Source organism: Coffea arabica, chromosome 2e (assembly GCF_036785885.1).
Source record: "Coffea arabica cultivar ET-39 chromosome 2e, Coffea Arabica ET-39 HiFi, whole genome shotgun sequence".
In the NCBI taxonomy this organism is placed as follows: domain Eukaryota; kingdom Viridiplantae; phylum Streptophyta; class Magnoliopsida; order Gentianales; family Rubiaceae; genus Coffea; species Coffea arabica.
The window spans coordinates 17294207-17317402 of NC_092313.1; the positions used below are offsets into that span (position 1 = coordinate 17294207).

At 36.4% G+C, this 23196-nt stretch overlaps 3 protein-coding genes across 4 annotated transcripts; 2 read left to right on the plus strand and 1 right to left on the minus strand.

Moving 5' to 3' along the window:
• Nucleotides 1-3222: 3222 nt before the first annotated feature.
• Nucleotides 3223-7163, minus strand: LOC113731395 (uncharacterized). The gene is made up of 6 exons (XM_027256653.2): nt 6885-7163; nt 6089-6321; nt 5751-6009; nt 4195-4374; nt 3909-4064; nt 3223-3788 (listed from the first exon to the last, which is right to left on the minus strand). The coding sequence occupies exons 1-6, from the start codon at nt 6912-6914 to the stop codon at nt 3615-3617; spliced, it is 1032 nt and encodes a 343-aa protein (XP_027112454.1). The 5' UTR covers nt 6915-7163; the 3' UTR covers nt 3223-3614.
• Nucleotides 7164-11116: 3953 nt separating this feature from the next.
• On the plus strand, nt 11117-12635 carry LOC113731398 (2-hydroxyisoflavanone dehydratase-like). Of its 2 annotated transcripts, none has more exons than XM_027256656.2 (2): nt 11117-12302; nt 12392-12635. In XM_027256656.2, exon 1 carries the CDS (start codon nt 11351-11353, stop codon nt 12293-12295), a length of 945 nt encoding a protein of 314 aa, XP_027112457.1. In that variant the 5' UTR covers nt 11117-11350; the 3' UTR covers nt 12296-12302; nt 12392-12635. The 2 variants fall into 2 exon arrangements, with proteins under 2 accessions (XP_027112457.1, XP_027112458.1); XM_027256657.2 differs by having other exon boundaries at nt 11145-12302; nt 12428-12635.
• Nucleotides 12636-16663: 4028 nt separating this feature from the next.
• On the plus strand, nt 16664-17987 carry LOC113731399 (probable carboxylesterase 7). Its single transcript, XM_027256658.2, has one exon. It carries the CDS (start codon nt 16770-16772, stop codon nt 17712-17714), a length of 945 nt encoding a protein of 314 aa, XP_027112459.1. The 5' UTR covers nt 16664-16769; the 3' UTR covers nt 17715-17987.
• The last annotated feature ends 5209 nt before the right edge of the window (nt 17988-23196 follow it).

Here is a 23196-nt window from a genome sequence, read left to right on the forward strand (position 1 = left end):
CTTTGAAGTCAATTTTATTTTGGATGTGGGCCCCGCTCGCCCTCGCCCGGGGGTTTGACGAACGAGATTAGTAATTTAGTACTCATTGCGTGGACGAGACGGAGATTGGAGAAATCCTCTGTCTAACGGGATAGCCACTGATTGATCCCAATCCATGTAAATGCGGGCGGCGGCGGCGGTGGTGGTGGGGGTACTCCTCTGGTAGGCAGTAGCTGCCTCGCAGCTGTGTTAGCTGCTACGCTAGGCAGCTGGCTGCGGACTTGGTCGACTACCACGTTGCCAACATGGTAACGGTAGTAGCATTCGTGTAAGGTAGTGTTAATTGTTTTATTTGAGCACAATTTGATCATGTTTAGGGTCAAATTATTCTTATGTTTTTTAATTAGACAGTACTGGTGCTATCCCTCCTCCCTCCTAGTAATAATATGATAATCGTATTGAAAACAAATGTCCGGGCAAAACAAAAGTCCATATAGCTTTGGTCGCTCACAAAAAAAAACTTTTTGTGAAAATGTTTTCGTATTATGACATTTGAGATATGCTTTAGAACTTAAGCATACATCTCATAACATGCTAAACTGTTTCCGCCGCTTATCAATCAATCCAAGCACAAATTAAAAAAACCTATTAAAGAAAAAAATTCTCCACTGTTTAAAAAAAAATTATAGAGTCCAGTGACATTGAACTCGACTAATCTAAAGTTAAGCATCAACGAACCCCTCTCAGTGGTAGCTCTCTCAAAATTGTTTTGTTTTTTTTTCCATTCATAAGGCTTGAACTTGAAATTCTCTACCCACTATGTGTATACTCATGTATTTTGCTTTTCTTGTTCATATAACTTTTATTTGATTGATTATCGGTCCATCAAACGGCCTATTATTGGCTTCTTTTAGAAAAATAAAGTTTGATTAAAATCATATTTATAATATATACTTTAAAACACCTTTAAGTTTTAGAATAAAATATTGCTAAAAAAATTAAATAAGGTATCAATGCTAGAGATGGGTAAGGATGGTTGTTGATACTATAGAGGTTAACATAGATTAAAAAAATTAAAAAGTTTGGAAGAATGGGCGTTTTGAAAAAAAAACAGAGGAATTTTAAAATGCTAACTTTTTTTTTCAAACAACGGTTATATTTTGTATCCTTGCTTTGGGGATAAATGTACGAATTTATACCCTTCACTACTTACATTCCTTACATAGGCCCTGTTTGGCATATGAGTTTTTTTTATCAAATTTTTCTGTTACAAATTTTTAAAAAACTTTAGTTACAGTAATCTCAAAAAAAAATTTAAAATTTTTAAACTATACACTTCAAAATATTCAAATATTTACACACTTCAAAAATTTATTAAAAAACTTCTACAGTAAATTACAGTAAAATTTTAGACAAACACTCAAAAAATTCACTTGTCAAACGAGGCCATAGTCATATGCATCGTACATTCTTTTTCCTTTTCGTATTCTTGGGTCAAGGTTTTCTGGAGCCAAAACCATTTAAGGCTCGGGGAAAAAAATTAATGATGACACCTCCAATAATTCTACATGCCTGTATGTATATGCAAGCGAAAGCCATTTGAATTGTGATTTTTTAGATTTTTTATAGAAAAATATATTTCAATGATTTAACGCACGCACGTGGGACAAAAAATAATTTATGAAAAATATAAAAATAAAAAAAAATGGCAACGCAAACAAGTGTTAGAAAACATATTATTAATCCACCTTTTTATCGGATGTAGAAAGGTAATCTCTCGGCTCGTGACTAAATCCGATTCTAGGGCAAGGGGAGACGCCTCCTGCTGCTGCCGCTCCTTGGCAACGATGACTTTGACAGAGATCAAAGACTCATCAATAAGTTCTCCTCGTGGCTTCCTTACTGGTCAAATGTTTACAGCGGGATTCGGTGTGGACGCCACGTGGCTAATGATGGGTAGTTGGTGCATCAGCGTCATTGTCTGATTCAAATCATTCGTTCTTTTTATTGACTACATTCCCTCCCTTTTTTTTTCTCTCCCTTTTTGGCTTTTCGCTTACGTCAATTCCGCCTGCGTGCAAGGTTATTGTCCCGACTTCCACCACGTTAATTGAGAATTCTTCTTGTTTTTTACCCCAAAAAAAAAAAATTTTTTTTTTTGAGAATTCTTCGTTGTTAACTTATGTCTGGCATTATTCTTGGTGCTGGTACCAGTCACAAAAGTTCCAATTGCCCGGTCGTTTTCAACTCGTCTTATGATATTCTTTTACAGTACATGTTTAGGAGGATGGTGCTATTTTGTAATTTTCTCCAACCACAAACCACAAATTGAGAAAGAGAACTGGTGTCACAAATTGCTGGTCCGTAAGATATACTAGCATGACGGAAATATCAACTGATTATTCTTTAACTTGGAAGATTTTAGGAACATATCTACTTCGGCTAATTATTACTAGTATATGTTGTTTACATTGAGATATGAGTATCATCACAATGCAGCATGAACCATTTGGTATTAAAAAGATATACTCAAAATATTTGATCTCTACTTAAAATGAGTTCTACAAGATCAGGTATTGGGATTTAGGTTCGATTGAAAAGACAACAGTTGAAGCATGAACTATTTTTTTACGATAACGATAATATGGTGCTCTGATAACTCTTTTAAATTTTTTTTCACTGTAGATAGGGTTCAAACCCCTAACCTATAGTCCAAAGAGGACCCGACCCTTGTTTGAGTTGGTTCTGATCTTCACAGCCGCCATCACGCATTAAAAAGAACTCAGGACCACCAAAGCTTCCTCGTATTTTGCGGTAAGAAGCCAAGTCATTAACAATTGGGTAGCAAAGCATTTAGGTATTTATGACTGTATCTGGATTCTGTAATCTATAATTGACAAATTCCCAATCGTAGCAGTAACATACTCGAAAGTAGCATTGATGTACCTGAAATGGGTTATGTACAATTGACAAAATCCGATTGATGAAACGCTACAGCACAGGTGTCTCTTCTTCGAAGCAATGCTTTCAAAACGTAATTAACGACTAAACTAGATTTCAAGATGCCACCAAAAAAATATATATATATATATATATATATATATATATATATATATACTGTAAAAGAGAAATAAAACATGAAAAATTCAGGCATTTCGTACAAATTGATAATGCTTCATGGCATAACCTATGTGCTCGCAAATATAACACTTGCCTGAAGCTACCGCACCAAATTCAAGACTCTTCTGAATCTCATTCTTCTGAGAAATAACATAAATTTTGCTATGCTGCTGAGTATGGAAATTCAATCTACGATGAGGGTTACATCCTGATCAGCTACACTGTTGTATAACTGCAGACTGTTCGATATGCATTAGCACTCTTTGACATATATGGATCCACGAATACACGTTGCCAGGAGAACTGATAAATATAAAAATTGAACTACATTCACTACTATTATGCATTTCTGTCCTTTGGTGTCGGCGGAAGGGGAAGCTAGGTGCTGTGGCCAAAATTTTAACAGGGTGCTGCCCTGTTAGCTTCTGCTAACCAAAAATAATGAATGAAATGATTAAAGGTAATAAAGAAAAAAAAAAAAAGGGCCGTGCTATATTTACACACAGCATGAAAATCTACACCCTATAATCAGCTTGTAGGAAGCTCTCGTACGGAGTTCCCTTCAGTGCCTTTTCAACGTCTACCCAATTCTCAACCTGGGAAGACAAGGATCCTCTGTGTATTTTTATCTGACGACTGTTGAGCTCCATTTTTGGAACCCTCAGAAAGTCTTGAACGTCCATCAGTTTCTGGAAAAGAAGTACAAGAAGTAGCTTCAGTTTACAAGAGAACAAAATGAAACGCCAAAGTTTTTTGTTTTCTCAGTGAAAGTGAATGAAAAGATAGTGATACATGGGATGATGTCTTACAGTTCGGTTTTTTATTATGTCCTCATAATAGAGGACGATATGTCTAGTGCTCTTGAAGTATTCTAAAGCTTTAGTAACCATCTCTTCTACTTGCCTCAGGTTCGGTATCAGCAATGTTGCATTGATTGTGGGCTTGTATCTTGCAAGTATCTCAGCCTGCAACAGTTGTTCAGGTTTCAGGAACAACTATTATTGGTCAATAACATTTTATGTTCATTTGCATGTCTCTCTATGTTTGTTTTATTGTCTCACAGAGAGAGAGAGAGAGAGAGAGAGAGAGAGAGACCTCCTGGTGAGAATGCACATGTGATTTGTGTGTTCCATTCAGTAGCTTGGCATTTTGATCATAAGAATTTGCAAGTATAGAGATCATCCTGCGCAAAAGATTTCTTCTGAAGAGAAAAATTATGGAAACTCCTTTATCGTTGATGTATTGTACTATTTCTTCATGATTCTGCATTAGACCCTGCAATAGACCCAAAAAAGATCAGTGCACTTCCCACCTATTATGAATGAAAAGTGAATTTCTCATTTTTCTTAACCTAAAGAAAGTCAATTCCTCTACTTGCCTTTCTTTAGGTGTAAAGTCACAGCATTATTTATAAGCAGACATACGATGTACTGATATTTCCTTTTCATCAGAGTTTACTTCCTTTCTTCAGGTGGATATTTTGGTAGCCAAAGCTATGTTGCATTTAGACTCGTAACTTAATATATGACTGCATGAATTCGCTGAAATATGCAAAAAACTAAGGCATGCAGTTTTGAACAATAAATTTCAGAAGCCACGTTTGATGTTCTTTAGCAAACACATGGAAGAGAAAGCAAGTATTTACGCAGCTGTTAACTCTTGGCAACACATAATAACTTCACACACACCAGTAGGAGGAGCAAATTGTATGCATAACCTAGTATTGTTATGCTCATATAAATGCTTGGCACGACAAGCAGCAATATGGTTAGGAATTCATAACGGCCATGAGTCACTTGTACCGAATTAGCGGTACTATTTTCTTTTCTGGAGTTATGTCATAAACATCACAACACACACCCTCATGCCCCCCCACCCCACCCCCAAAAAAAAAAAAACAACCACTCTTTGGCTTTTGGATTCCAGGAGATGTTTGAATAAAGCCTACAAACCAAAATTGTCAGTTCCTTTCACAACCAGTCGCCACAGATCCTGCCTAGCTTAATCTAGTCATGGGATATCTTATGATCTAACCATTAGACACTAGCTAAATTAAATACATATTACAGCCTGATTAACTTGAGGTTTTGAAGCAGTAATAAATTCCACAAATGAGATGCACATCATATATGAAGCTTAAAGAGTCAAAAGTAAAGTCAGAAGAAAAGTACACCAGCACACAAAACATCTGACACGCTGTAAGTTGATCCCACCCATCTACAACTCAAGATGTTTACACCTTGGCATGTCCATAGCCCAAATACAATACATGCAGTTTCAAATCATGTGTGGACCAGTTAAATCTATTACTCATGGAGATAGAAAGAGAACTGGCAGCTCTTGCTTAACCCTGCTGCAAGGGTTAAAGTTTCGTGATCCTTTGACAAGAGTGGTTCGCTTGTCACAGGAATGGTTTAAAGTGAACTTCTGAATAACCTTTTTTTTGGTGGGTTTTTGTGGTTGGGGGGGAGGGGGGGGAGGACGGCTTCTGTATAATGCGGTACTGGTAATTAAGATTTCACTACCCTATAGCAACAGAAAATTAAAAGACCAGAGGAACTCCAACAAAATCAAAATGGTGTTCTCGTATCAAAAAGAAATTTTAGACAACACAAGCAACAGAGAGAACTTGAAATATTCCAGTAACTCACCTGATTAAGCATCCACTTCAATCCAACAGCAGCAGTGCACTCATTCTTGGAAGCACTAGTGAAAAAATCTAGATTGTAGAGTTTATCTAAAGTTTCAACTATTGTTGAAACATTAGCCCTCCGGGGTTTAACAGAAAAAATCTCCCCATTTGAACTTATGTTGATATGACTGTTTAACAATGTCTCAAACCATCCACTTCCTGATCTTTGTGTGGACAAAATTGCAAAATTTCGAACAGGATGGCATGCACATTCGGCCCTAATTATCCAAAACAAGGCATTTGAGTTCATCAGCAATTAAAAGACCCTAGCAGAAAATGTGCAAGTCAATGTCTCACCTGCGAAAAGTTTTAGGTTTGGGGAAGTGCACAAAAGGTTTTTCTGAAGGCTCGACGTCAGGTGGCTCGCAGGGCCTCACCACTTCCACACTTAACAACCGCGCAGTGGACCGGGAACTAATTTGCCTAAGACATATAGAACATATATATACTCCGCAAACCATTGAAAATATCAAGACCACCATTCTCAACAACAATGTAGACTTCTTCGGAGGCTTAAGGATCAAGCTATCCTGAAACGACGGATAAACTAAATGTCATTAGAAATGTCATCTTCTGGCCCGAATGGCTGATGAAGGAGCACAATCCAAGCTCCAGATTTTCATCCTCCCCTGCCCCTCCCACCAATATAATCCGAAATATACATAATTAAGCAAAAGAAAGGGAAAATTCCAAGGATGGCCTGATTTTTCACAAAAAATGAGCTACAATAACAGAAATAAATTGATCGTTGGAATTTCAGTGAAGTAGGCAACACTATCTTTATTTCCCATGAACTTCTTAATGCATGTTTAAATGATTATTCCTACACAAATTAAACAAAATTGAAAAGAAATATTCAAACTAGGGAAAGGGTTTGCTCCTGTAGAATGCTAGGAGCAGAAAGCCCAAAGCCTGAGATGGATGGAGGCAACACGTATCCAAATATCCCATAACCCAGATGAAGGACAAACAATATATTCAAGAAACCTCAACGAAACGGGGGAAAAAACGCCAATTTCTGCCAAAATGACAAGTTTGTAGCCCAGAACAATATTTGCAGACAAAGATACATGAGACCCAGAAAAGAACGCACCTTGTTGAAGAAACAGAGATCGTCCGCCATGTTTAGGGGGGCAGGGCCGGTGCTAGGCTGCTGCTAAAAGGAAGAAAAAAGTAAAGGGATTTTTGGTGTAGAGGTGCAGAGATTCAACAAGACATCTTTACCCTTTTCTTTCTAGCTTTGTTCATTCTCCTATGACCAGTATATCTTCTCTTCCGCGTGTGCCCATGCAATGCATCAGCCCAAAATAATACTAATGGTAAATATAAAGAGATTATTAATCAGTAGTATTTGGAAGCCAAAGTTAGTTTTGAGCTTTTGCTTTTTCTCGTGAGGAACAAATTGATGATCGGGGGAAAAAGATGCCCTGCTTCGTCCGTTGTTCGCGCACCCCCTTTTTTCTTTTTCTTTTACTGTTCCTTTTGTTGTTTTTTTTTTCAAAGATATTCCCTCAGATTTCTACATATTTCTGATTTCTCTCGCTGTCTGTGTTGTTTTTCCCTCGCAAAAACGGAGTCCGCCACAGTGAAACGCTATCACTGGAAGAATATTATGATCACTAATCCGTATCCAAATCAGAAACAAGAACTTGTTGGAATTCAATCAACTATGGTACTACTTGAGTTAAGAAACCGGAAGGGACAAAGACGACAGCGTTTCCTACGAGCATTGATTTTGTCAAAATGTGGAACGTTGTTAATCCATTCACCTGGATGCTGGATTTCAAATTATTAGTAGTAGCATTTCAAAAGGGAGAAAAAAAAAATCAGATAAGAACGGCAATGGATACCAGCTGGTGTTACGGGGTCTCACGTACTACTCACCACCTGCCCGCTTGACCCGTGCTTCATTCATTACTTTTCGCCTAGGTTTTAGAGATTTACTACTAGTATTAATTAAGGGCACATTAATTGCCAAATTTTAAAAAGTAGTCACATATTTTATTCATATGGAATCTTTTGAGGACCGGTTTTTACTCATGCATTTTTTCTTTTTCTTTTTTAATAAATAGGAGACATTCAACGCAGACCTTCTAATTACAATCACTTTCAACATTCAATTCAATCCAACTCTACCTTTTGTGGAATTCATCATTTGTTAATTCGTCCTAGTGCGCGGGAATATAGGTAGAAAAAGATTACAAATTACAAATAAAACATTGAGCTGACTTCTGATTCAGACTTTGTTTGTATTGTAGTAGTTTTCTATAAAAAACGAAATTTTGTTTTTTCGTGAATATATATTTTTTATTTTATATACATTAAATATTATAATACATTTTTTTACAAAAAAAAAAATCCTAAAAATAGCCATAATCCAAGAGGGACTGAATTGCGAGCTTCATAAAAAAGTAATGAAAATGAAGAAATTTCTTGGATGGATGTTTCGGTGACAGGTAGTAGAGTGGTGCGGTTGATTTTGTTAGCTAAAAGGGCATTATTGAATTGAAAAAAGCGGGCATAAAGTAGGAGGAGCAATAATCATGAATATTATTGATCATTGAGCTCAAGGAGCACTCGGTTGCTTAGAGTGGCAGGAATAAACAAAGGAGTAAATTTGAAGCATAAATAATTCCACGTGGTCTTTTACTTTGTTGCTGTAATGTAATGATTTCACTTTCTCGGGTTCTCGACAAAATAACCAAATAGCACTCGATTATCATGGGACGGATGCCCATTAATTATGGGCTCAGCTTGCCTGCTAGCAGTACGTATTAAAATCCAAAGTCATTCATCAAGGATCGATGAAGAAGCACCCCCGAACATAAAATATTATTATAGAATAGCGGCTTGATTTGCGTCTTAATTAACAGTAGTACTATTATTGGCTGAAAAATGTCGTTTATAAATGCCTTAGAAATGGAATACTTCATATAAATGTCAGTACTATTATAACCATGTACGATCTGATCATACTATACGACCTTTAGATTTCAACTGACAACAAGAGGCGCGTTAAAGGTAAACCGGGTCTCGTTCTCTCGGAAAACTAGGCTGCTAAAAACCGACAGAGAGGGAAATAGGCTGCTAAATGGGATAATTTCACAAACCTTCTCTGAGATTTTTTTACTATTTCGCTGGCCTCGTTTTATTTTTACCTCTCTTAGTACTCCCTCCGTCCCACTTTGATAGTCATGTATTTCTTTTTCATCTGTCCCAAATTGTAGTCCACTTTCCAACTGAAGAATGTAGTTGTATTTTAATTTTCTTAAAATACCCTTATTCAATGTAAGTAGTTGTTACTATACACCTACCCCATTTAATGAGAGTTGATTCTTTTTTTACCATCAATTCAAGTTCCCATAAAGTTGTACCATATTTAATGTGAGGGTATTTTAGGAAAATAGCAATCTAAATTTATTTTTCCAACAAAGTTAACTACTTTTTCTTAAACTGTGTGAAAAAAGAAACAGGACTATCAAAGTGGGACGGAGGGAGTATTAATTATCGTGTAACTTGGGTCTCCGAGCAAATTATTGGTCCAGGGAACCTTACTACTGACCGATACTTTTGGGCTTTATGTGAGACAAGAGCCCCCCAACCCAAAAGAAAAGAAGAGATGCGAAGAGATGGGCTCATTTTAAGGTTAAAATTAGATGGAAGAAGTGTGAATACGTAGAGCGGTGGAAGCTAACGTTCATGGATCCGCAATCAGTTCATTTACAATTTCATTGACCCTTGCCGCAAGTTGCAATTCAGCAAAATTGCATTGGATACCCTTATTATATTTAACCACTGACTTGTTAACCTATAAGATGCGATTGGCACACAGGATAACCTAACACTCTTGCACTTGTAGAAGAACAAGAAAAATAAATTAGATTAAAAAAAAAACAATGCAACAGTTGTCTAAATTAATAAGAGTATTTAATCCTAAAACTCTAAAAAAAATACCAACAAAATAGAAAAACAAAGATTAATCGATAATCAAAACATAATATATTCAAACATTTGTTTTAATTTTCTCTATTTCTTGAAAACTATTAATTCATTTTCTATTAAGGATGCCGAACTGCTTCACAACCAAACATTTAAGCTCTAAAAATTCAAAAATAAATGGATAGAGTGTGAAGTGGATAAGAATTTATGAGAAAAAGAAAAGAAATTTTGAAGAAAGATAAAAAAGATAGAGTAGTAGAATAATTGAAATTAGTGGCAGCAAATGCAAGAAACGAAAAAGTAAGTGGAAGATATGATTAAATATATAAATTTACAAGTTTTGAAAAATAATATATATATATATATATATATATTATGGCATGAGTCTCTTAACTTAAATTATTAGCAAATGATTAAATAATTATGGTTTACATTTGGACACTGGTCATCTTAACCAATCTTACACGTATACGTACACACATAGGTTCAGGTGACCACAAATTTTGAAAATTGAAAATCACATCTTAACATATAGTTTTTCATATAGGTTCAGACAAACTAACCATGTTAAAGATTAGGGATTGATCACTTTTTTTTTTTTTTGGTTTAGACCAATTCAATTTTCTCGACTACCTCTTTTTTTTTATTTAATCTTTTTGAACACCCAAATGAAAGCGTTGCATGATTAGAAAAAATAGCTCGATGGGACTGCCACCATGGTACAAACTCAATTCTGATGGGAAGCAAGCTAAACGAAATGTCTATTGAAACGCTAGCAAAGACGGGAAGCAAGCTGGACAGAAACTTTTTTGTTATCTTTTGACGCCTGTCCGCATGCAACTGGCTTGTGCTTTTGAGGAGACAATACATGCGCGGTGTTTGTTTACCTACCCCGTGATGTTCCCTTGGGTTGTAAAAATTAGGGCCTTGTTTGGCAAGTAAGTTTGTGACCAAGTTTATTTGCTACAAATTTTTTAACAATTTTAACTACCATAATCTCAAAAAACTTCTCAAAAATTTTAAATTACACACTTCAAAATATCCAGAAATTTACACATTTCAAAAATTTTTTTCTACAACTTCTATAGTAAGTTGCAGTAAATTTTTAGACATGCCTCCAAAAAATTTCTTTGCCAAACAGGAACTCTTAACTTTCTTAATTTTGACATACTCCTATTACTACAGAGAAAATCAGAGTACACTGATAATATATATATTATTACTGTTTGATTTATAATATGTGTGCAAAATTTGTATACGCTGTCGCAATCAATGTAAGAAAGATTAATTCAAAAAATAATAGTAATTATAGAACCATTGAAGCATGCTTCCACACTTTCAAGTCGCGATCATAGTACAAACCAGCAGAAGTGCAACGGCACTCTTAAACCGTATGGACAACGAGCGTGTATTGCACTTCATAGCATCTACCAGAACAGGAAAACAAGTGTCTTGTACTGATTGATTGTTGGTTTATTACGCAGACTTTGAAGCCTGTTCTTTATTTGAGCTTTAGAATCTTGAATTTTTTTCCTTCAAGATTGAGAAAAATCAATTGCAGTTGGATACAAAGACATAATTGAATCGGTTTAATTGCAATTTCTTGTGTTCCTGGCATCAATGGATCTCTCAATCCAAATACCTGACGCTCCTGATGTACTTCACAGTTTCCTTCCTCTCTTTCGCGTATTCAAAGATGGCCGTGTCGAAAGGTTCAGTCAAACTCCCTTCACCCCTCCGTCTGATTCGGAAGATCCGAACGCCGTCACCGGTGGTGTCCGATCAAAAGGCATCGTCATCTCACCGGAAAACAAGGTAGGAGCACGGCTATTCCTTCCCAAAACAATCAAGCCCGATGAGAAACGTCCCCTCCTCATCTACATCCACGGTGGTGCCTTCGCCATCGAATCGGCCTTCTCCATTCAATACCATAACTACGTTAGCTCCCTCGTAGCCGAGGCGAATATCATCGCCGTGTCCGTCGAATACAGGTTGGCTCCGGAGCACCCCGTGCCCGCGTGCTACGACGATTCCTGGGCAGTGATTAATTGGGTCACAGCTCATGCCAAAGATAGACAAGGCCCCGATTTATGGATTAATAATCACGCCGACTTCACCAAGGTCTTCTTCTCCGGCGACAGCGCTGGAGGTAACATTGCCCATAACATGGCAGTGAGAGCAGGTCAAGATGGGCTGGGCGACGGCGTAAAGCTCGAGGGAGTGATTTTGATGCATCCCTTTTTCGGTGATGGGAAGCCTAATAAACTTTGGGAGCTTATCTGTTCAGACTTTAAGGGATGGGAGGATCCAAGGCTGAATCCGATGGCTCATCCGGGTTCGTTATCGAGCCTTGTTTGTGGCAAGATTCTGATTTGCATATCCGAGAAAGATATCATCAGAGAGAGTGGTCAGCTTTACTATGAGGCCTTGAAGAAAAGCGGATGGAAAGGTGAGTTGGATTTGGTGGACATTGAAGAGGAGGGTCATGTTTTCCACCTCTTGAACCCAGATTGTCACCGCGCCGGAGTCTTGATGAGACGGGTGGTTTCATTTCTAAGAGGATAGGCAGCGGGTAAGCCTAAGCTCTCTCTCTCTCTCTCTTTCTAGTACTAGTAATTTGTTGAATAAGACGGATTTTCGAGAATAATGAACTTTTTGCAGTGATGGAATATTGGAATCTAATGCATCAACATTCAGATTTCAGACACCAATAGAAGAGATTGCAGGGAGCTAAACTTGAGTGGATAATCCATCAGTGGATTAAACTGCATGATATATAGTATTGAGTTCGTAATCGTAGTTGATATTAAAGCGATGATTACTTGTGTATGTAATTTGTATCTTTTATTAATAACCGTTATCATGTTGTTTAAAGGCACATCTCAATGAAACTATTATTTCTAAATCCAACTTCCCAAATGAGCATTTTTAGTTGGTTTTCAGGATCGCATTTACGAATTACTTGAGTAAAGACAAATTCTTTTACCAAAATTGTCGATATTTTACGTTAGCCAGTGAAGCAACGGTTATTACCGAAGCCAAAGAGTCCGCATCTATCCAGAGATTTACTGACACAGGTTCCGGCGATGGTGGTGGATGACAGCGGCGGACGAGAAATTATTTTGGATGCTCTAACAACCATCGAGCTGTAGAGTTGTGATGTTACTGCTTCTTCTTTTGTTATAAAGCTGAAGAGAGAGAAGAGATGTGGCTTGAGTTGGTGACGAGAGAGGAGAAGGAATGGATTGGGCGACGATGGGTGAGGTGGTTTAGGGAGGAGTCGACGGTGAAGAGGTGAAGAAGAAGCAGGTTAACATTAATTTTTAAAATTGCACTTTGACTCTTTAAATTCTTGGAAAATTACAGTTGACCGGAGAAAATAGATGGAAAGGTTAAAAAAAACAACTAACAATTATGAAATTATGAACTCATCCGTTTCTGCAGTTGAATTTAACAAACAGATCAGGTATGAAGAACTAAAATGTAATTCATCTAAAATTGAAATAAAAAATGACTTGGGTTATTTTGGGTTTATGCGTTTGAGTGAACCAAAATTTACCCAACGCAAAAGTAACTCACTGAAAGTTTGGGCCACCTCTATTTGTTGCTGATAATATGATTCTTTGATTAAATTTTCCTTCCGAGTATAAAAAGACAGGATTTGTTTCATCAGAATCCCCAAAAAGAAAAAGGAAAAACTATTGTTGTAAAATTAGTAGAAAATATATAATCTGACACAGTGAATGAGTTTAGGTTATAATTCATGTACGTGCAATTTGGAGTTGTTGTCAGCAGCGATGCTAAAATGACATCATACAACTGGACAAACGTATATAGTTTCAACCGAAATCGTTTTACTAGTATAATCAATCACTTGTACGTCCTGTTGCATCTAGAGGACTATTTTTATTCTCTAGTGACTTTGATTAAATTTAGATGACCAGATGGAATGGGTTATGGAATTGTTGAACTAGATTGGTAGTAAGCACAAACAACACATCGATTGTTATTACTTATTAGACCTCGCAATTATGCCCAAAATCCAACAATTCACACACTAGTTTGAGGGGGTGGATTGGGTATTGGTTCAATTTTGGGTTGGGTAATAAAAATTCACATATATTTTGGGCAGTTTGGGTATTTGTGTTGGGTACCCATTACTCAATTTAAGTTAAAAAAACAAATAAACAAATTACGGGGGATGGGATATGGGATACATAAAACATTTCATTGTTCATGAAACAGCATCTGACATGAGCCCAAGCAGGCCTCTATGTATGGATACTAAACAAAATTATATGAGCTACTTAGCTATAATACTTACTTGCATGCGTCGACGTTTTATTATTTTCCTATATTCAGAGCATTCCACTCCTTTTACTTCCATAATATTTTTTGCCACTTCTTCTTTTGTCATGCAATCAAATATAAGCCCATTTGGATTGTTATTTTTTGCAAAATTTTATAAAAAAATATACTGTAACAATTTAATATATATATATAATAAAAAAATAATTAAAAAATGCATTCAATAAAACATAAAAAAAATTTTGGGAAAAAATAACAATCCGAGAAAGTTTGCAGACACCATATCATATGTGTACCTTTTCCACTTTTTGTTGTACTAGTATGCCATTCCCAATCTCAGTTCTAGTAGATCAGCGCAGAGTTGGACATTAAAGAGATCTTTAATTGATCAAGGCAACTACCTTTGCTTTCATAATACGATTCTTTCTTCATTTTACTGCAAAATACACAATACGCGAAATCCATTTATGACACCACTAACCCACGCCAAAACCCCCATCTCCTCCTATCTTCTTCCACTAATCCATTATTTCAAAAGAGTTTAAAAAGTGAGTGTGCGTTTGTATCTGTTAATGTTTTAGTGTGTGAAAATATGTCTATTTATGAAAATGTGTTTATGTGTGTGAAATTTTTTTTTTGTATGTGAAAATATATTTGAGAGAGTTTATATATCAAATCTATTAATTAATATATTGGGTCATATTTGAATCATGGGTTTGAGATGACCCAATCCAAAATTAACTCAATCTAATGTTGGGCGGGTTGGGTGTAACCCAATTAAATGAAAACCCGATATTAATAAGCCTAAAACCCGTCTAATCCGCCCAATTACCAGGTATAATTATTATTGTCATTATCCTTTTATTTTTGTGGGTAGAAACAGATCAAATGTCTAGTTAGGCTCATCCGGCTATTTTTGCCTATTTGTCTTGCAATTCAGTGTTCAGATGATAGCAAAAGAAGCTGCTCTTAAACTTAGGTCCCGCTGGCTTTGCTGCAACAACTGCCAAGGCTCACTCTTTAAGAGGCTGATATGGGGCAAATTTATTACGCAAGTCTAATAAGTAAATGCACCTTATCCTCTTTCCCGCCAACCAAAACCCAAAAAAGGGGGGCGCCGGGGGGGGGGGGGGTGGGGGACAAAAAGAAGGCTTGAAGTTTAGTTGGTGTTAAAGGACTTTCAACGAAACCAACACGGCCCTCTAGTCTGCTGGTTACTATTAAATTTCAATAGGATGGGGGTCAAGAATTTAAATCCCATCAATGTGTCATTATATGTAATTTATTCTAAATTCATACGGATACATAATGTATATGATCTAATGGTAATTCAGTCCCCGTCGATCTCTTTAGGTTCCGTTGGACCTCTTCTCTTCCCTGGTGTAAGTTAGAGTAGGAGTAGAAATAAGTTAGGCAAAGTATTGTCGACTAATAAAAATAAAAGGACTTTCATTATAAAAGCCCTTTAGTCTGTTGGTCACTATAAAAAAACTTTTAAATTTCAATAGGATGGGGGTTAAGGATTTAAATCCCATCAATGTGTCATTATATGTAATTTATTCTAAATTCATACGGGTACGTAATGTACCTGATCTAACGGTAATTTAGTCCACGTCAATTTCTTTAGGTTCCGTTGGACCTCTTCTCTCCTCTGGTGTAAGCTAGAGTAGGAGTAGAAATAAGTTAAACAAAGTATTGTCGACTAATAAGTTACTTGCAAACAGTTAGGTCAAATACTCGCTAATCGAGTTCGCATTCGAGTATTATGCTCAATGTGAGTATGCTTGAGTGTATACTAATTTTATATATTTTATCTAAGATTACTAAAAAATATATATAATTTCAGTATGGACAGTTGCACGTTTTACTAAGTGAGTATGTTTGTCTAATTACGTTAAACTCAAATAAAATAAGTAGAAATTTTAAAAAAGCCAATCAAAAATTGGTAAGAGAAAAAATAACTTGAGTTGATTTCTAAAGTAAGCTTGAGTTCTCACATTTTTCTCAAATCAATCAAAGCAACAAAATTTGATGTTCGTAGAGCTCGACTTCAAATAATTTGCATGAGTTCGAGCTCGAATAGAGCAATGCTCTCGTTCAACTCCGCGCGTTGAAAGGGCTGGGTAGTAATAGAATTATGGAATTGGAATCCACCAAAATTATAAAACTAATAAATGGTGACTACTGACTATTGAATTAGGTGTATAAAGACTTTGAAAGCCGCAACGAGACCGGCAAATAGACCAAAAGAAGTCTGCCGGCCACTCTCACTTATACATTGACCTATATCAACGACTTCAAGTACAATAGAGCACAGCTCACTGGTCACCAAGGTAGGTGGAGATTCAAATCCCGCCTGCAGCAAAAAAATTCAAGATTTGTGTCATAATACTTTTTTAATTTAGTAAGATCTGTATATTTACTAATCCTCAATACAAAGCCTCTTTCTTGATATAGTAAGATCTGTATATTTACTAATCCTCGATACAAAGCCTCTTTAACCTTCCTCTCCCAGCAGTCTAGGATAGATAAATTATACAATTATCATCTCCATTATAAAAAAAAAAAAGTACAGTATAAAAGTGTTGTCTCGCCTTGATCAAAATCTTCAAATTCCTTCTTAAGTTCCCACATTGGAGTCCTCTGCTTTAGCATTCTTCACTTCGTTTGAGTACTTTTGACACAAAATTCCTTAATAACTTCCTTGGGATTACATCAAACCATATCATTCATGGACTCGCTCCCCCCAATTCCACATGCAGATCCTGCGCTAATAGCTCAGGATTTCGTTCCATTCTTTCGAGTTTACAAGGATGGCCGCGTCGAAAAATTCCTCCAAGCTCCCTTCGTCCCTCCATCAGACTCGGACGATCCCCAGAGCACTGGCGGTGTCCGATCAAAAGACGTCATCATTTCACCGGAAACCCAAGTAGGTGCACGCTTGTCTCTTCCGGCCACGGTCAAACCCGACGAGAAACTTCCTGTCCTGATCTACATCCACGGGGGGGCCTTTGTCATCGGATCAGCTTTCAGCGTCGTATACCATAACTATCTTACCTCCGTAGCAGCTGAGGCCAACGTCGTCGCCGTGTCCATCGAGTACAGGTTGGCTCCAGAGCACCCTATCCCCGCATGCTTCGATGATTCCTGGGCAGTAACAAAATGGGTCGCCTCCCATGCCAATAGACAAGGCCCCGAACCCTGGTTCAACAATCACGCCGACTTTTCAAGGGTGTTTTTGGCAGGTGACAGCGCCGGAGGCAATATTGCACATTACATGGCGGTCAAAGCCAGCCGAGAAGGGTTGGGGGATGGTGTGAAGCTTGTGGGGTTGATTTTAGCGCATCCATATTTTGGCAAGGGAGGGCGTGAAGAATTATGGGAGTACATCACTTCAGATTTCAAAGGGTGGGATGATCCAAGGCTTAATCCCATGGCGAGTTCTGGATTGTTGTCGGGCCTTTTGTGCGAGAAGATTCTGTTGTGTACATCGGAGACAGATTTCATTCGAGATCGGAGTTTGCATTACAGTGAGGCGCTGAAGAAGAGCGGATGGAGGGGTGAATTGGAGGTTGTGGATGTTGAAAAGGAGGGCCATGTTTTTCATATACTGAATCCAAGTGGCGACAATGCTGGAATCTTGATGAAACGCCTGGTTTCATTCTTGGGAAATTAGGCCCCGATGATGCTGTTTTGATTTTCAGTTTGCTGCCTGCCGTCGTCCGTACGTTACTTTAAAGTTTCAATGCAAAAAAAAAAAAGTACCGCCTTTCTTTCTAAAGCCTTGTACTACCAGTCACGGATACAAACCCATTGCTGCGTGTTTCTCGCATCCGGTCTGCCTCAGTCCAGCATGCCTAGTACTATTAAGCGCCATTTGGTTGCGATAACTTATTAAAAAGCACTTTCTAATAGAATTTTTAATAAAAATAGTTATCAACTGCTTAAATGCTTTTGAATATATTATTTAAAAATATAATTCAATAAGTACTTATTATATTTAATAACGTGTAATTTTAAAATTTTTAAAAACGTATATCACAATATTTGGTTCATAATATAGGATGAGATGATTAAATTTGATATTTTATTTTTTAAATCATAAAAATTACTCTAAAAAGCATAAAATTTGAGTTTGTTAAAAGTACTTTTAACACCAAAAGTTCTATTCCTAATTTTATGAAATGATTTTCAGTAAACATTTTAAAAATACTTTTAACACTTAAAAGTACTTTTTTACTAAAATCCGAAACGGGGCCTAATGATGATTCCACGAAAGGAGTTAGAAACTTCCACAAGCTGGAAATTAGCAGCACCTACCTTTTGGGAAGCATTTGGTGACATGATATGTCAAAGTTTTCAATATTGGAGGGCTAAATTATTTAGTCTCCAGAATATTCTAGGTGTTCCATCCTTGATTTTTTGTTAGCTGTCTTGAAAATATTTCTGAAACTGAAATTGAACTCATTTTGGGAAAATATCAAGACACCAAATTCATCGCCCTAAATATCAACCACTAAACAAACAATTGGTGTTTAACAAGGACTATATTATGTGGAGTGTGGATTAGTGTATAGATGTGTCGTCAAATGCTAGCAAGAAGATGAATGTTGGCATACCAAACTCATCACCCTGCCTGAATGTCAAACACTAAAAGGAGGTAGTTAACCAAGAATATATAACCACCAGCCACCAAGAATATATAACCACTAGACTAAACTAGGCCACCACCAAATCCTTAAGTCCACCATCAAATCCTTAAAGCTTGATGAGGTAGTGAACCCTTGACCTCCTACCAGTTGCCACAATATGTGGCTTCTCTAGACAAATCCAGATGGATGTGTAGTGCACCCGTTTGATGCGATGGTAGTTCAGTCACCATCGGCTTCCTATAAATTTAACTGGGCCTCCCCTTAAGTTATGATAGAATAAGATTATATAGATAAACTGGCGATTGAAAAAAAAAAAAAAAGCCAAGAATATATTTTGTGGATTAGTATACTATTTCCTGTCGAATGATAAACGTTATTAATCCGAGCCCATTAAAAGTCGATCCACCTCCGAAGAGTCAAACCCCTGTTTAGAAATTAGGCCTTTAACTAAGGTCGCTACATTCTGCCAAAATGCCTTGGGTACTTCCCCTTTTACTGACGAGGAACTCGAACCTGCGTTCCACTAAAGCCCAATTAAGTTTTAAGCTTTGAAGTTAATAATTTGTAAAAATAAAATTTTAAAAAATCTTGAAAATAGTAAGTGATGATTTTACTACGTTTCTCCATTCAACTAGAGGTCACTTTTTTTTTTTTGAAACTTCAATTAGATGTCACTTAAACCTCAAGAAATAAGGATTTACCTTTAAAATGCTTGGATATTCTTTTTTAAGAATAGGCAAAAAAAAAAAAAAGCATTGATCTAGGTTTGTTTGGATAGTGCTTTTATCCCAAATAATATTTTACTTGCATCATAAACACATTTCTCAACCCATCTTTTTATATTTCCAATCACCTTTTTATCTCACATACATCACATCACAAAAAGTGCTACAGTAATTATATCAAATAATATTTAAAATAATATACTATCCAAACAAACCAGGCCTTTTATCCCAAATAATATTTCACTTGCATCATAAACACATTTTCCAACCCATCTTTTTATATTTCCAATCACCTTTTTATCTCACATACATCACATCATAAAAAGTGCTACAGTAATTATTTCAAATAATATTTAAAATAATATACTATCCAAACAAACCAGGGCTTTTATCCCAAATAATATTTCACTTGCATCATAAACACATTTCCCAACCCATCTTTTTATATTTTCAATCACCTTTTTATCTCACATACATCACATCACAAAAATTGCTACAGTAATTATTTCAAATAATATTTAAAATAAGGGCCAATTATCCAATTGGCCCTTTAACTCTTTGTCTAGGTAAAATTAAGTCCCTCACCTATTTTTTGCTAACTTTAAGCCCTTGAACTTGTAAAAGTGGGAAACCGTGGCCCTTTTAGCCAGTTTCTCCGGTTTTGCAACCGGAGGACCAATTCACACAAATGCAAGTGTGCTTCTTCAAAGGGTATTTTTGTTCGCATATTCTAAGCAAAAAGGGCACAACTCCTCCACCTTCCCTCCATTTTCCTAACCCAACCCAACTGCTAGTCGAAACTTCATAGCAACAATGGAGTGGCAAGAGAAAGATTTTCTTGAGATTGGAGACAGAATGCATGGAGTTGGAGAAAAATCTTTCCTAAATTCTTGAGATTTGAGACAGAATCCATGGAGTTTTATGCTTATCCATCTCATTCTTTGCCTTCTTCTTCTTCTTTCTCATTTTCATTCAGGAATTTGGCCGATAAAGTTAAACGATATTTCAGCTTTGCAGTTTCTGCTATTATTGGAAATGTATTCTCTGCAATCTTCACCTTTTTCTTTGCACTAGGTGAGTGTTAATCCTTTAGTTTTCCTTTTAATTTAATTGTTTCATTATAATTATCCCGTTTGCCCTCTATCCTGCACTGTTTCTCTTAAAGTTTGCAATTTTGTGGTCAAATGGCCATTGATTCTAGATTTACTTGTGTTATCTGATGTGAATTTGCACATATGCAATCTGGGATGTTGACGATTTTTCAAATGATGTTCTGTACAAATTATCTTGTAGAATTTGCCCATATTTATTTATAAAAAAAAGAGAGAATTTTACTAACCTCCACCTTTTCTCTCATCTTTAGTTTTGTCTGAGATCTTGCGACTGGTAGTTCATAATGTTGCCAAAATTGGTGTATTGCGGTATTGTCTTTAGATCATTTGATACTTGCACGAAAAGCGAGAATCTTTGGAATCATTCTGAAATCTTGTTGAGCATTCTGAAATTTGCTGTAGACGAAAATCAACAATGGAGTGGCAAGAGAAAGAATTTAGCAACAAGTCGAAACTCCTTGTAGGAAAGATTTTCTCTTGCCACTCCATTGTTGCTTCCATTGTTGCTGTGAAGTTTCGGCTAGCAGTTGGGTTGGGTTAGGAAAATGGAGGGAGGGAGGAGTTGTGCCCTTTTTCTTAGAATATGCGGACAAAAATGCACTTGCATTCTTGTGAATTGGTCCTCCGGTTGCAAAACCGGAGAAACTGGCTAAAAGGGCCACGGTTTCCCACTTTTACAAGTTCAAGGGCTTAAAGTCAGCAAAAAATAGGTGAGGGGCTTAATTTCACCTAGACAAAGAGTTAAAGGGCCAATTGGATAATTTACCCTTAAAATAATATACTATCCAAACAAACTAGGCCTTGTTGAAGCCTAGCTAGATCTCGGCCTTGTCAAGCCATCGCTTGCTGATACGGTGACTAACGCACGGATTTGGCTTCAAACCTCTGACACGTGACAAATGCTAAACGCCTAGGAGTCGGCCCATGGCTCCCCTGTAGATGTAACGTCACCCTCATATTTTGAATTTCGTATAATTATTTGGGACTATAAATATCCTCGGTTCCGATACGTCACAATCAAATCATTAATTCTGAAAAATTTGATTTTTGAGAGACATAACAAATAAATTGAAACGAGAAAGTAGCAGACTGAAACTGTTTCGTATCATAAACAAAATTTTCAATTCACCTTTTTATATTTTTAACTTTTTTTTTATCTCACATACATTATATCATAAAAAATATTATAATAATTATTTTAAATATATTTCAAATAATACTCTATCCAAACAAATCCATTATTGCAATTCCAAGCTGGCTCCAAATAGTAGGTGGCGTCTTTCTCATGGTCATTCATCGTTACTTTTGGGAGATATCCCGTTGGTGAAAACATATGAAGTATAAAATGTCAAGAAATTACCCGACGTTCAGCGCCAATTCGTATCGTATCCTACTCCTGCCACTTCATCAATGCCCTCTAGATATATTTCGATTTTCGATTTTCAATTAAGCTAAGCCTGTGCTGCAGCTGAGTCCTGGTGTTTGTTGTTGAGATTAATTTACGCGTGGAAGACTAGCCTTGCATTTTATGACGTACTGAAGGGAATGGAAAGGGCAGACTGGAAATCCCAGGAGAAAATATATGTTCCTGTTGAAGGCCAATTGCAAAGCTGCAGATAGATAATAGGATGTGTAATTATTTGAATTATCAACTTTTTAAATTTATTTCTCACACATGTTTTTTAATTTTTCTTTATCTTTTCAATCACCTTTATATATATCGCACCTAAAAGGTGCCATCAAAATTAGCACAATTATTTTTTTCCCTCTACGTGTGCCAAAGGTTGCTGCGAATCTACATCCTTTTTCTATATAAAAATTATTGTATTTCTTGCGTCAATTTTTCTTTCTTTTTTTTTTTTTGAATACCTATATTTGTTGTGATGATGCTTATACTGTATAATAATATAATTGACAGGAACGATTGCAAAAGTCCACATGAGATACCTACCTCTCTTAAACAATATTGGATTCGAGGCAGATAATTTGTCATGGTCACATTATTGTTTTTTTTTTTCTTCTTTGTTTTAACTTTTAAGACATTAAGTTATTCGTTGTACATTGGACATATGTTGCTCGAGTCACATATTGCCTTGACATGTTACTCCAGCAATATCATCGTTTGTGACCGCTATACATGCTTCCTGTCAGTGTCTCAATAGAAACGAATATACGGCCATGGATCAAATATTGCCAAAAAAAATAAAAAAATTCCTGAGCACGGCATTGGTTTTTTTTTTTTTTTAATTCAAAAAAGGGCTGGCATGCTAAGTCAGCACGATAGCCTATCATTTTTTTTAATAATTGTTGGGATTGTCATGCTGACTTAACACGGCAATCTAGGAAATTTTTTTTTAAAAATAAAACCTTATTGCCTGTTGTGCTGAGACATAGTTTTAAACATCAATTCTTTCAAAGTCACATTTGTTGAAATTTTTTATTTTTTTTTGACAATTTTTTGAGGAATTAGCCAGATTAAATTGAAAATGACACGTAGATCCACGTCTCAAGGCAAATGAACATATGTCCGTAAATCAATCGAAAATGACGCGACGAGCATAACTTCACACTTCACCATGGCAAAAATAGAATAGGGAAGACGACAAGGAAATACAGCAATAATGCCTTAGTATAATCATTAATCACGACTCTCCTTCTTGCTACATGCT

Coding starts and splice junctions, on each gene's coding strand:
- LOC113731398 (XM_027256656.2), top strand. CDS start 11,351: ATGGATCTCTCAATCCAAATACCTGACGCTCCTGATGTACTTCACAGT.
- LOC113731395 (XM_027256653.2), bottom strand. CDS start 6,914: ATGGCGGACGATCTCTGTTTCTTCAACAAG. Junction 6,010..6,088: donor AAACCTAAAACTTTTCGCAG/GTGAGACATTGA, acceptor TTGGATAATTAG/GGCCGAATGTGCATGCCATC. Junction 4,065..4,194: donor ATGTGCATTCTCACCAGGAG/GTCTCTCTCTCT, acceptor CAACTGTTGCAG/GCTGAGATACTTGCAAGATA.
- LOC113731399 (XM_027256658.2), top strand. CDS start 16,770: ATGGACTCGCTCCCCCCAATTCCACATGCAGATCCTGCGCTAATAGCT.